Raw genomic sequence first — 14,451 nt, forward strand, 5'->3', positions numbered from 1 at the left:
AAATATTCTTAAAATTATTACTAAAGACGAAGATCAGTTCATATAAAAAAGTCATGGTTGAAGAAGATGCTTACATTGCAACTCGTGTCTTATTCCATCTTCACCTCTGCACAAGTTAGAAATTGCTAGCTCAAGTATTTTTTCCACCATAGATTTTATGCTCCTATTTTCAATTTTAGTAGAAATTTTTACTTGTGAAATAAAAATAGTTTGAACAAGGCAACCTATGATGAGGAGCTACTTTACAAGAGCACCATAACATTTAAAAGAGAAAGACCTTGGTGTCTTAAACAGATTTTAAATAGCAGCAGAAATTTTTCAAAATACCAAACATTAAGAGAAAAGAAGGCTCAACATTACTTTTGTTATATACAGTAAACAGTTTCCTATCTCTTATGACTTCTTTGTATTTTTAATGTATGGGAAAACAAATAGGTGTTCTTTTGGATCCTATGCGCTCATTTATTTTACTCAGAAATAAAGTCAGTACTGCAGCATTTTCTTCTTTTGGTGTGTTTCTGAAATATTTTTCCTTTTGGAATGTTGGTATATTTTGCAATTTAGTTGCATGAGTATATCTAATGCAGTATGATATCTTTTGATTTTCCAGCTCTAGGTAGTAACTTACCAGTAGTATGAGCACAGTAATTCACATTGTTTCTGTAGGACTTCTCATGAGCATGCTGAGGCAGCCTATTCACATCATCAGAATCTAGAGCTTCTGCAGTGCCACCTGATATATTTAATGGCATGTTTCCAGGAAGTTTAGCTGGTTCGAATTTTTTCTTTACTGGAAAATCATGCACTGAAATAGACTTTTTCCTATGTTTCTTGGTAGTATTACGGGGCTTAGAGAAACTCACGTGACAGAAGTCCCCGCTGGTAAGAGAGTCTTTGCAACAAACTTCAGGACGACTCTGTGATTCATCTGGCACTCTTATCTGTACTTGATTTTCATTTAAATTAGATGATGAAAAGAAGTCTTCATAAGAAGCCTCTTCAGTACAATACGACTTGCTATATGTAGTAACTGCTTGCAAGAGCCCTTTAGACCCTGATGCACTTAGTTCTGAGGTAAACAACTTCAAATTAGGTAATGGTTGTAGTTTCTTCCTCTTCTTGTCTTCAAGAATACTATCATTTTTGTCAACAGGGAAGCTTTTATCCAGTGAACACGTATTTAAGTCTTCACTATTCATAGGTGAATTAGAGAGACTGTCAATCAAAGAAGGAACAGTATTTAGTTGCACCAATTTTTTGGAAGGAGTAATATGATCGAAGTCTCTGAGAAGAGAACTTTCATTTGCAATTGAAGTAGTCTTGCTCTTTTCATTCTTCTGATTTTTCTTTGGAAACTTTGGTTGTTTCTTTTCTGAAGACAATTTATCATCCAAAGTGTGCTGTATAATCTGTTTCTTTGTTAAACTACTTCTGGAATGTCGTTTTGGTGTTAAGCTTTTTCGCTTGTTGCCCTGTGATGAAGAATTCACTGATGCACTCGTGGATACAAGACTATCAGTCCAAGTATCACAGGAGTGTTCTACTACCTCTGTTTTCTGTCTCTTTAATTTCTCAGTTCCCCAAAGATAATCATAACTTGAGTTCAAGTAGTCTTCGATTTGTTCTCCTGCAGAACACAGAAAGTGTTGATATAAATTTATCGAACAAAACAGAAAGAGTATCAATTTCTCAGTAAAACATATAAGGAATTACTGAACCAAAAAAAGGATTTAGCCACTTCTCTGGATATTATATAGCAAGTTGTCAAAAACTAAACAGAAAATGGACTAGAAACAAAGTACATTCTATGTTGACAAGAACCTACGACAGCTTTAGCTATCATATCTCCTTACCTGGTCATTAAGCACCCATAAGTCCTGTTCTGCTTTCTTGAAACAAAGCAACAGAGGAACTCAATTTCACTCTTGTATTTTTGGAGAAAACCAGCAAGATTTTACTGATAAAGTTCACTAGAGTAATACTGGAAACTCAGTAACCATTTTTGCTACCACGGCGTTAGCACCACCTTGTAGCTTTTGCAGTCAAGAAATTAAATACAACATCATAGTATCATACCACATACATCCACACAATGTATTAAAAATAATTAGAGTGGAAAAATGTATAACTTCTTGTAGCAATGTTCAAGAAATTATTTTGTGCGAGGTGGTACACAATATATTCATAACTCTTCAGAAAAAATTCCTCTGAAACAAGATAATACCTCTGATTATTCAGAATACATTTTTAAAAATCCTGTTGTTCTACAATCTGATAATTGCAATAGATGCTTCTGCTTAAACACATGTTGAGTTCAAAGCTTCAGCAATATTTCTGCAAGTGCTCCTGTGGATTTTAGGGGAAGTTTTGATGTTATTTGCTTAAAAGTATAGATAATATTTTTAAACATATGGTGTAGCTAACTACACTAAGAAACATAAAATATATGGAAAAGAAAGGATCAGAGTTTCAACTGACAGTCGAAGAGGTCTTAAATTCAGTCCTCAAATAAAACTGGCTTCTTGAAGTTTTTAACCATTATTAATCTATATATCTCATATATCTCTCAAGCACAAACAAAAGGGCCACTGTCACAAAGTATCAGAAATGGAAGCTACACTGAATGCTGTCACAGGATATGGTGGTCTATTCTTAATGTAAAATTACATTGTGCAGTTGTAACGTTGAATGGACTTACTCAAGGTAAAGCTCTCAAATTGAAATGTTCTACCTCATTAACACGTAACTAATCTACAGAAATAAAAGAAGTTTGCTGGCACAGTTATGCTACTGCCAGTACTAAGCTATCACTTTTCGCTAACATTGCACAAAGACATACCAAGCTGTTTCAGGCAATGGGATAATGCCCCTATTCTCAGCTAAGCCAACATAACAGAACTCCTGTGTGATGTCAACAAAATACAGCACTTCAGAAAAGCACAAGGTACAGTGTACTGTTGGGGGAGAACAGATAGCAGGCAAACTTCTCAAGCAGCCCTGCTTATGAATTCAAAAGGTTGTCTTCTCCTTGTATTTCTACTGAGATCAAACACCAGCATCTAACTTGAGGTTTTTGCTCATGTGACTGACAGAAGACATGATGTCTGAAGTATGTCCCCATTGCATACATGATCAATACTGTTAGGATGCCCACTGATGTAGCTCAACAGACTTCACAATCATCTCTCTTACATCCTCCTAATATGCTAAAACACAGGAACAAACCCCTAACTTTATGAGAATAACTATATGAGGGCAGTCTCCTGATGAATTACTTGGAAGTATTTGAGTCATTTGTGAACCTAGGAACTTGTAAAAAATAAACTAGTTAGCCCAACTTGGAAATGTACAGATTTCCATACCATCTATTCATATTTAGAAACAGCTTAGTTGTAAGAGACAACTCATTGTGTTGCCAACTATAACCATATAAATAATTATTGACTGCTCAGCAGTCTCAAATTTATATAAAAACAAAAAAAGCTATTACATACTGGTAAGTATTTTTTTCTAGGTAACTGAGTAGCACATTTTTCTGAAAATAAAGAATGATGGCAAACCATTTAGATATCTTTACAGACATTTCTAGGGCCTGTTGAGGCATTTTACTAAGGACTCTGTCAAATTCTGCAATTAGCATCAAAGCCTTGATATAGTAGAAATGCTTTTCAATATGTTCGAAGGTTTACCTAAAACTCAAAGAGAAAATAAATACAAGCCACGCTAAATTACACTGAAGTTTAATTTTTCATCCATGTATCACTTTATCCTTACTTATATCTTTACTTTCCTCTCACAATTATTTTTCAAATTAGAAACTCACAGTCTACTTGACACAGACATCTTAAAACTTCAAATACTACAGATTCGTACCAACAAAAGATGTTCCACATTCAACAGTTTTTACAACTTGCAAAACCTAATGATTTAGACCTTAATATTTTCTCAGTAAGATAATGCAAGCACCAAAAAACATTTGAAAACTACAATCTAGATTTAATTCACCCGGATCTGCATTTTGAAATCAACTACATTTATTCAATTAGGTTATTCAAATTTATTTAATTTGTAAATCCTGTTGTTCAGTACCTACTCAAAACCTGGGAAGAAGGGAAGACATGTAATCAAGTAAGAGATAAAAAAAAATTCTGAACATGAGAGAGAATTCTGAACATGTGAGAACATGACAAGTGTGCAAAAAAGTCAGCAATAAAAACAGTAGCCAGCTAACTGTGCATGTTCATAGATAAGTAAAATTTAACTCCTTACCAGTAGGAGAAAGATTTTCTCTTTTTTTCTTCATACCCTTCATTCCTCTTTCAATTGCTTTGCACTGATCTTTCATCTTATTAACAGGACTGTATACAAGTGAACCATTGTCTTCAAATAGTAAAACTGGTACATCCGTTTCTACACAAAGAAATTGTATTTATATATTAATATTTAAATGCTATAACAACTTCAGATGAAGTTTCATTTCTGTTTCGAAAAAACAAAAAATAGTTTCCTTTTATCTAAAATCATTACAGATGCCTTAACACCACAGACTTGCAAAGAACTCTGTAAAAAGTCAACTTCATTTCTCATGGCGAGATGCATAAAACTAAAAAAAACCACCAAAAAACAAAACCCCATCAAGTGCTTTAAAGAAACAACTTCAGATAGTTGAATGTTAGTCAAAAATAGTTCTTACCAGCATTAATTGTTGTCTTTTGTATAGCTAAATCTTTAGCCATCTGGTCCAGTCTTCTCTGAAGCTTTCTATCATTTTCTGGAGTTTTTTCAACAAAGTCTTTTGGCTGCATACATTTGTGCTACAAGACACACAAAACTATTAGTTACATAGTATAAAACTGCCAGAAGTAACTATACTTCTTATTTGCCTATCCCTTCATCACAGTATTTATTATTGGTGTTTATGCTACTTATCTTGAGAGTCACAGATAATTGCAGAAGTTAACATTTTTGAAAGTGAACTTTAATATGAAGTAGGAAAGAACCTAACAGAACTTTACTGTTTGCAGCAAAGCTAAAGCTTCAAAGGTATTTTTTTTTAAATAGAGTTTGTTGCAACTCAATGAAACATCTTCATTTTTTATTCACCAATACAAAAACTGTATTTTAGTATACTTTCTTCAGGTAAGATGCCACATGATCACACCAAAAGCCTATCTTTAAAATCCTATTTAGATGGATAAGTACAGTTTACAGAATGTTCTGAAAATAAACAGCTCAAATGCCTGAGGTCAGAAAGTTAAGTTCAAACTTTAAAGCTTACTGTTCTATTTAAAAAAAAAAAAACCCACATACTTTTTTGATCAGTAGTGGAAATCCTTCACTAGTGTTCAGTGGAGGAAATAAGGACTCATCAACACGTACTCCAGTTTCTTGACACCTGTACAACAAATTAAGCAGCTTTGCTGAGGTTTTCTTCTCTTAGTTTTGTTTGTTTTTAAGAATGAGAACCTTTACTGCAAAAAAAGCCATCTGAGCCCTGTAATAATGTAATACCAATCCTTCCTAAGTGTGTAACTTTAAGGTAACTACTGTAATGCTAAAAAATCACCCAAATCTATACCTTACATGCCAGATACGTGATACAGTTTTTTGTGCTAATGATGCCCTCTAAATTGCTGTTCTGAAACTGAAAGATTCCCACTCGTTATTTTGCACACATTCCAAAGTTGTGGCTGAAGTCCTTCCTGCAGCCATCAGTGTGGCTCTACTGACACCTAGTGATGAAACTGCTAGAAAGTCTGTGGCTGTACAATTATAATCTAATCCTCAGTTACTCAATTCTGAACGAAGAAAAAAGCCAAACTACTACGTGCATTTGTCAAACAAACTGAATTTAGAATTCTCTGGAGCATCAAAAAGAGATATTCAAAACGATGGACTTTTGAGACTGTTAATCAGCATAGATGCAGACGACATGAAAAATTACACTAATTCAGAGATTTCGTTGATTCAGAGAAGCTAAACAGAAGAAAATTTGGCCACTAAATATATTATAAGAATTTTTGCATACAATTCTGATGTAAATGATTTATCATTTATTTCTGAGACGACTTAAGAATATACAGGTAGAGTTTCACAATCATGGGTTCGATACGGAAGTATTAAGTGTTCCTAATCTGGACGCAGATTGTAGCAATTCTGTCTTTTATAGGGTTCTTTTTGGTTTGGGGTTTTGATTTTTTTTTAGGTTGCTCACTGTATTTCTGTTGAAGAAGATGCAAAAAGATTTTTCTCAGTGATCCCAAAGCTGTCACTCATTTTGCATTAAACTTAAAATTTGTTTGCACAATAGCAAATCCATGATTTTGTTCACTGTTTTTAACATGAGATATCTACCATTCTTAGAAAGGAGACAAAAGAGAAGGAAACTAAACAACTTTTTTTAAATTAAAAATACCTTTACTCTGGAGTCACAAATTTTTTTAAACTTCAATTGTCTATGTTCCACAGAATTCTTGTTTAGACATGGTCAGATACAACACTGTATTTACGTTTTGATAAACATTTAATTGCTTCAGCAATTTTCTAAACCCATGTAAATCTTTGCTGACTATGTTTCTGCATCAAGGAGTTCTGTTGAAAACCATCATTTACTGTTTTCTCTGAATCTGCATCCAGGCATATGCATGTGATGCTTTCTCATTCTTCTATTGGAAAGGAAAATATACATTCATTTCATATTCAGCCTCTCTATATGAACATTTGTATTCACAAGAGTCTCCCTCCTCCACTCCCATTTCTTTTCCTGACTGAAGCATTATTGTCTCTTCTATCCCATCTTATAAGAAAACTTCAGTAATGCTAATTGCCATCTCTGGCAACATTCCAAATGTAACCACAATAAAATGCTGTCATTCCATTACATGAAGTTTTATGTTCTGTTTAATATGATTTTTGACTACTGCTGAAGTGACAATGTTATGGAAATGTTTACTGTAAGTCCCAAAATGTGATATTCATGTTCTCTCTGACATGCTTAAGAGGACTTATGCTTTAAATAGTCTCCTTGACACTACGAAGAATTTTATTCCCTTTACTGTCTTAGCTTCTTAACAGAACTACTTCCACTTCAAGCAGATTCCCTTTTGAATTTAAGCACTGTCACAGAAGATCTTGGGTTTGGTGTTCCAGTACGAATATATATTTTATACTGTGGCCATACTTGCAAAAATTACTTAAATATTAGAAGAACCATCCACAAACCAATTAAGACCAAACAATATATATTTGGTTTGCATTGCACTCCAATAGGAGTCACCCAACCCCCAGTCTACACTAGACAGTTGACACTTACTATTACATTTCCTGAAATGATGTTTCACAGCATTTCTGATCATTCTGAGAATGTTCCCCTTGCTAGTGAACGGAGCAGCTGGTTAAGCCATCCATCTTTTTTAGCAATGCTAAAACTTCAACTCATAGGAACTCTGCATTATTTGCTTACACGGTTGTCAGGTTTAAACTAAGCTTCCATCCACACAGGACAACTATTTTACTGGCACACACTCTTTACATTTTCCCAGGGTTCAACAGACTGTCTTCTGCCTATCAATGTCTCAGACACTGATATACAAGGCATATAATTTAAAGTCAGGCACTCCAGTTTCCTCATCTTATTACAAAAAAAAAAAATTGAATGCTAGCACAGACTGATTTAATTTTGTACTGTCTGTGCCTCATTTGCATAACCCTATGACTAGTAAGAATATTTATTACTATCTTGTATGTAAGCTTCTACCACTCCTGACCTATACTTTGCTCAAGAATATGATATTCCCATAAATTCTGCCTACAGTATGCACCAATCTAAGCTGTATGTTCTTCTGTTCTTCTTTTGGCATTTACTTTAAACTAAAAGGTAGAAGAAAAAGATTACAGAGGAGTTCAATCATAATTCACAGCTTGGATCCTCCTCTGCAACAAAATACCTCTATTTCAGAGGAGTCCCCCAGTTCCAACAAACTTCATCTTCTAAGCTGTATACCAAGACCTTGCCTTGGTCTGAATGATACTAGGAACACTTAAAAAAATACCAGGAAGATGCTAGCCTTCTCTTTCCTACTAAACAGCTTAAGTTTTCCCTCCAGATCCTGTTTCTTGTTTTTTCCCTTTGTTGCTGGTATCCAGCAAAAGTTTCTTGAGGATTTTACTCCTGGATTTCAAAGCTCCTTGCTATCTCCTACAGTGTTACATATCTGGTTGTCTCTATGGCTCAACTTTCTATAGTGTTCATCCACTCAATGCCTTCCAGCATTGCCGAGAAGATTCTTGTGGTGGAACTGCTATTATGGAGACAGTATTTCTGCATGACACGTCCGAGACTCTCTCCTGTAAGGTACTCTCATTCTTTTTCCGTGGTTGATGCTACTCACCTGTACTTTTTTGAGATTCTTTTTCCTATAGCACATCCAAGTCCTAGGGAAATACATTCACATAAATACAATTTTGCTTCACCCGCATTTTTGGGAACTTAAAGTGTTTTTTCCTTGGTGTTAAAGCTGGCTGGATTGTGTGTCTGTAACTTCTATATCAGACATCCTTAAAAAAAAAAAGAAAAACCCCTGCTTCTACAGAAATTTCTTTTTATGCTAATGGCCTTGCATCACAAGTTTTCTGGTTGTATTGGCCTATAATTAAGTGGCTGAAGAGATCAGATTTGCCCCCCCCTTTTCTAAAAAAAACATATAACCCCAAAATTTTTGCACTAAGACTGCTATCTCTGTGCATATTGTAATTGGTATAGGTAAGGCCCTCTTTACTTGACTTATATTCTAATTTTCACCATCACATCGATTTATTGATTGGAATGTTTGAATATAACACATGCATATTCAAAAACTGTGTTTTGACACTTCATCTGAAATCTAAGTTAGGCCTCACAAGCACTTTGTAAACTCAAGAGAAGCAGCTCTGGACTAGCAAATTCTCACCGATTGGCTGCATAGCCAAAATTTTTTTACAACTTTTTTTAATAAATTTAACTTTTTCCATATGGTAGAAGAGAATCTTCAAGTAGTGCTGTTCTGAACTTGACAAGTGTCTTAAAAGCCAGACTACATGTGGATCTTTTTCTTTCTTGCTAGGATATATTCTTTCTACAGAAGTACAGAAATAGTAAAATGCCCTTGATGAAATGTACTTTTTCATATGAAAATGGAAGAATTCTATTCAACATAAATATCTGGCCTTCACTGCCTATGCATGCCATCTGAAAGTAAGGAGTAGAACACTGAATAGTTAACAAATGTACTTTGAAACTACTTCAACACATTCATTTTTTAAGAGTTAACATTTTACCTTTTTATGCAAGTAACATGCTTTATAATAGGAATAATGTCATAGGAAAGTTACAATTTACTCATGGATTTAGCACTATTTCAAGTACATTAATAAAACAGGTTCTGTACTGAAGTTTTTCAATAAAACAATACTAGAATTCATTATCTCTGAGAAAGGCCACATTCATCATAACCACGAGTACTCACTTTTCCACCCAAAGTACAGAAACTGTTTTTACGCCCATCTTCTGTGCTTTTTTCCATGTAGTCAAACGTCCATCCTTGAAGACTACATGGGTCACGTGTTTGTTCAAAGTTTTTGAGACCTGCAGAAGTACACAGAGAGCTCGCCTGTAAGTCTGATAATAGGAAAATGCTAATGACACTAGCTACTGTAGTCTATTTTTAGTGTATAAACCATTAGCATAAAAACTTATTCAAAACATTATGTCAAAAACTCTTTTGATCTTTCCCATCTTTGCAAAAATCCTCAGACAATCAAAACTCAAGCCTCATTTTTCAAGCCAATGCAGGCTAGAGGGCTAGAGTAGCCTTTTGTTTTCAGACTTCTTTTTTCTAGGTTACTAATTCCAGCTCCCTACTCTAGCTGTATCACTTACTTATGTAGTGCAACATAATTTCTTATGCAACAGCCAGTATAGAAAGCAGATGCCACTATCTAAAGAAATAGCAAAATATATTTTTTATTCAGCAAATAACTCAGGCTTAAAGAGTACAGCTAATCTCACTTTTTAAACCAATTTTCATCAATAAAGATCGCTGTTAGTTTTGAGGGAAGGTTGAAGGTGCCACTAAAAAAAAATTATATCTGAATGCTTTAAAAAGTGAGAAATACAGAAAATTAAAGTCAGTACACAGTTATATTCCACATCTGATCATACACAGTTATATTCCACATCTGATCAAATTGTCAATTATCAGCTTCTACTGACAACTAAGCGATAATGTTTTCAGTTCTAGATATTCCATTCTTCACGGTCAAAATTTCCTTTGTGGAGACTAAACACCCTACACAGAACTGCTTGATCAGTTGTGACTGTTGACATGGTGGATCAATACAACCCATTTTTTACAGCAGCAGCACCTTCTCAGCACAGCCAAATGTTGCTCTCAGCTGTTGCTCTCTCAGCTGCACCACTATACTTGGCTCTCAGCATGCTGTGTCTGTATTTAGCTTTAAGAAAAATATTCAGCTTTGCAAAAAATTTCTGGTGGCAAGCTGATTTATGACTTCTTAGCAGACAAAATCCCATGATTTTTAAGTATCTAGGTATATGGGACAGATGAATCTCTCTTGGAATAAGTTATAACTCCAGATACAATTGCTTACTCACTTTTCCCAGTATCCAGCTGACAGCTCATGTCCTAAGGAGACAGATGCTTGATATAGCTTTGTCTCCAAATTATGGAGGAACACCATCTTATACATCCCTCTCACCCCTCCCACCTCCTCTCTTACCCCAGACGTCTTCTGCAGCTCAGCTGAACTTACCTGACGATGTCTGAATCAACAATCTAGTGAAAAACTAATACAGAGTTTAATTTCCTGACACAATGAGCCAAGCCAGTCTACTATCATGTGCTAAGCCAATAAAAGGGAAGTGTCTGAAATAATGAAGGGGCATGACCACCCCTTTTCAGTCACAGGGATCTGCTAAATAGGCTCATCCACATCATCTGCCTGCACCTTCCACCATATTTGGCTACTTCAATCAATCTGAAGAATTTTGAAGCCCTATGCTTTTGTCATATTTTCTGTGAGAAAAATCTATCATCAGAATTGAATTACAAAGATCTGATAGTACAGCACAAAAGAACAAGAAATATTTGTTACTTGAGTTATTTATTGAGAGTTGCATTTGCTTTTATAATAAAACTAGTTATCCTACTGTTCTGTCACACTCTCTCAACTTATTTCATACAGAGAGGACTGAGGGAGATCAGCAAGCTTTCTTAATTACAGCAAGATATATCTACACATGCCCACTTAAAGAGCACTGGGAGTTCACATAAATGTTTTTTAGAGCATGATGTGGGCTGTAAAAATCTCCATTAATCAGTGATAATGTGAAAGAAGGGAAAATGTGAGTTTGACTTTGGTCTCTGGCTGAAATTTTACAGCTGGCAATTAAACATCTTTTGCACCTACAAGTCAACTATATTTGGTATGGAAAAAATCATTTTGACATACACTGAGTCTCTTAGATGTATTTTTACTAGCACTTTCTGGAAATGAAGAACATTTGCGGGAGAGGGAATGAAAGAGTAAAATGTTGTGGTACTTGAGTTAGAAAATTTTACTAATAACAGAGCAGCTGCCTACAAGTTAAAGAAAACAAAACCACCTAAGGTACATACTTGCAAACCACAGGTTTTCAACACTTTGATTTGTTTTGCCCACAGTACATGGTAAGCCCAATACTTCACAAGAAATGCAGGCTATCACATTAATATGCAAAGAGGTTTCTAGATGTAGAGAGGCTTTAAATGCATTTCCCATCTGTCAGAGCAAGAATTTCACAGCACGTTGGTCTGCTCTCGGGTCTGTGATTTTCTTCCTTCCTGCCCTCTAAAAACTCATACTAAAAAGGAATATACATGACAGGCAAGGCATATACATACAAGCAAGCTAGTGCGTAATTAAGAGCTTTCCTATTCTATTTATTTCAAAATAGTCTCCTTACTTTGGCTCCCATATCAAGAAGTTGCTGTTCAAAGGTTTTTGAGTAATTTTCTGTTCTGTTAGATGACCAAACTTCTACAAATGCAGAAACACCTGGAGAAGAAGAGAGAAAGCAACAAACAACTAATAAAGTATATAATATGGTAAAACTGGTTAGGCTGCCTTTCTAATAAAATTTTGTCTCTATACATATTGTATTCACTTGCAAATATACATTTTAGTAAACTGAGTATCAGTTTTTAGCAGCAGAAAGTTTTTGTAAGTGTATTTATGTCCCTTAAATTAGTTGTAATTAAGCTAACTTAGAAGTCTGACACTAGTTAAACAATGTTTCACTTCACTTATTTAAAACACACTACCAGATTAACAAGCAATGCGTTATCTTTACATGACTGCTTACCCTTATCATTATTTAATCACTGCTAACTTGAGGTTAATCAAAAATTTGAAGACAAGTTGATGTAACACAAGTTACAGAACAAAATTAAATAACCACAATAGAATTATTCCTTCCCCAAACTCCCCGAAAACTCTACAGAAATATTACTTAACAGCATTGACTTGAAGTTTCACTTTATTTATATCCAACCACCTCAAATTAGGTACATATAACAGGGGCTAATAAAATTTCATGTCAGCTGCCTTATATAACTTTAGGTATTCACATTTAAGTAGCTTCCTTTATCAAGCAGTTCAATGAACTCTTCAAGGAATGAAATCAGCCTTGGTTGACAAGGTCTTTAAACAACCAAACAAAGTCTTTAAAAAAATCAATACAGAAGTACTGACATGGAGGGATAAGCAAATAAAACTCATAACAATCCCTTCATTAATTTTAATTTCATTTCAGGATGGGCACTAAAGTAAAACTACAGTTCCACTGGCCATGCCACTTTTCCGTTTTGATTGATGAATCAGGAAAGTTCCAGAATCTAGAAGCATATCAGTTCACCAAAAACAACTTTATACAAACCACAGGCCAGACAACTCTCACAACTGATGAAATAAATTGAGAGTTTCAATTTAAAAGGGTCATCCTTAGCAAATATTGTTTAATTGTCTTAGTTACGACACATGCCTTGCTGATCAACTATTAAGTAGTGCCGCCTGTCTTCTTTCTAAATGAAAACTAGAACAATGCTCCAACAGTAGAAGTACTTCTATAGATTAACATGGTTTTATAATTGCTAGAAATACTTTTGACATACAAGAGAAATATGGAACACAAACCACTTCCTTATTCAGCCCACTAGGAAAAATCTTATTATCAGTACCATGACTTCAGATATACACGGGAACTTAAATCTATTCCAGTGCACCAGCTGGGTTCATTCTACTACTAGACCAGAGCAGCATTTGACAAGAGTTGCTTTTTTCCCTTGATTCTTTTATTGTGAGAAACACTACACTTGCATTTGAAGAGACACTATCTTCCTCTTACAGGAAATATTTTAGAATCTCCAGAGTTATAATTCTCCTAGAAAAACAAATCGGAACATTTCAGTAAAGGCCACACTAGGAATTTAGAGGGATGCTACTTCAAAGCTCCATGCACCTGCAGGAGGATGAAAGGTATATTTCATGATAATTAGTCAATTTTAGGTAATCAAATATACTCCAAGGCCCTTTGTAGTTTTTGTATAGTTGATGGAAAGGAAAATGAAGAAGTGCTTTTTTCAACTAAAAGAGCTCTGAAATCTGAAAACGCCAACTTATGCTTAGAAGGTCTCAGAGAAGGCGGCGATCGCTGAGTTGCCATTAGAGGGCAACTTGGCGAGGCAGAAATTTAGAGAGATGCAGAAGGAAGCCAGGACTGACCGGAGCAGGAAGAGCGGATGGCGGCTCCGAGCCATGCAGTACTGGGAGCCACCCCAGCGGGGCAGCCCGAGCGAGGCGGGTCCGGCCCGTCCCGGCACCTCACGTTCACGCCGGGCCTGCCGGGCACAGCCCACCTGCCCCGGAACAGCCGGGCCGCGCCGCCGGGACCGGGCGGGTTCGCGGCGAGCCAGAGCGACTTGCGGGGGAGCCCTGTCCCCCCGCCACGGGCGGCCGCGAATGCAGCCTCTCACCCGCCCGGCCCGGCCACTTCCCGCCGGCTGCCCAGCCGGAAGGTGCCGGGGCAAGGGCCGCAAGGAGAAGGAAAGCGGGACAGTGAGGCCCGCGCCAGCCCGGCGGCCCTTCTCGGCCGCGCCAGGAGAAGCCCCCGCGGGGCGGACGGGCCGGTACCTGTCAGAACGGGCTCCATTGCCGCCACAACCCGGGAGGCTCCGACGCCCGCCACCGTTCAAACCCGCCGCCGCGCCGGCCCCGCCGCGCCTGCGCTCTGCGCGGGGCCGTGCCGGGGCACGGAGGGGGACCCGGCGGGCAGGGGCTGGAGGGAGCGGCGGCCGCGTCGTGTCCACACAAGTCTGGAGTGCAAAGTGGTGCGGGCTCCACGGAGTCCTGCCTAGA

General features: G+C 36.7%; 1 protein-coding gene across 6 annotated transcripts in view; it reads right to left on the bottom strand.

The window, feature by feature from the left end:
* MCPH1 (microcephalin 1) overlaps positions 1–14,294 on the bottom strand; it is a 49,342-nt gene extending 35,048 nt beyond the window's left edge. For all 6 annotated transcript variants that reach the window (XR_004356140.1, XM_032683298.1, XM_032683297.1 and 3 more), the window contains exons 1-7: positions 14,227–14,294; positions 12,002–12,093; positions 9,504–9,622; positions 5,311–5,395; positions 4,694–4,814; positions 4,270–4,410; positions 629–1,627 (exon numbers count right to left, since the gene is read on the bottom strand). Coding sequence is in view for 5 of the 6 variants with exons in the window: in XM_032683298.1 (XP_032539189.1) it covers positions 629–1,627; positions 4,270–4,410; positions 4,694–4,814; positions 5,311–5,395; positions 9,504–9,622; positions 12,002–12,093; positions 14,227–14,245 (1,576 nt within the window). In the remaining variant the exon portion in view is untranslated. The remainder of the gene's footprint in view (positions 1–628; positions 1,628–4,269; positions 4,411–4,693; positions 4,815–5,310; positions 5,396–9,503; positions 9,623–12,001; positions 12,094–14,226) is intronic.
* Between the last annotated feature and the right edge of the window lie 157 nt (positions 14,295–14,451).

Source organism: Chiroxiphia lanceolata, chromosome 3 (assembly GCF_009829145.1).
Source record: "Chiroxiphia lanceolata isolate bChiLan1 chromosome 3, bChiLan1.pri, whole genome shotgun sequence".
Classification (NCBI taxonomy): domain Eukaryota; kingdom Metazoa; phylum Chordata; class Aves; order Passeriformes; family Pipridae; genus Chiroxiphia; species Chiroxiphia lanceolata.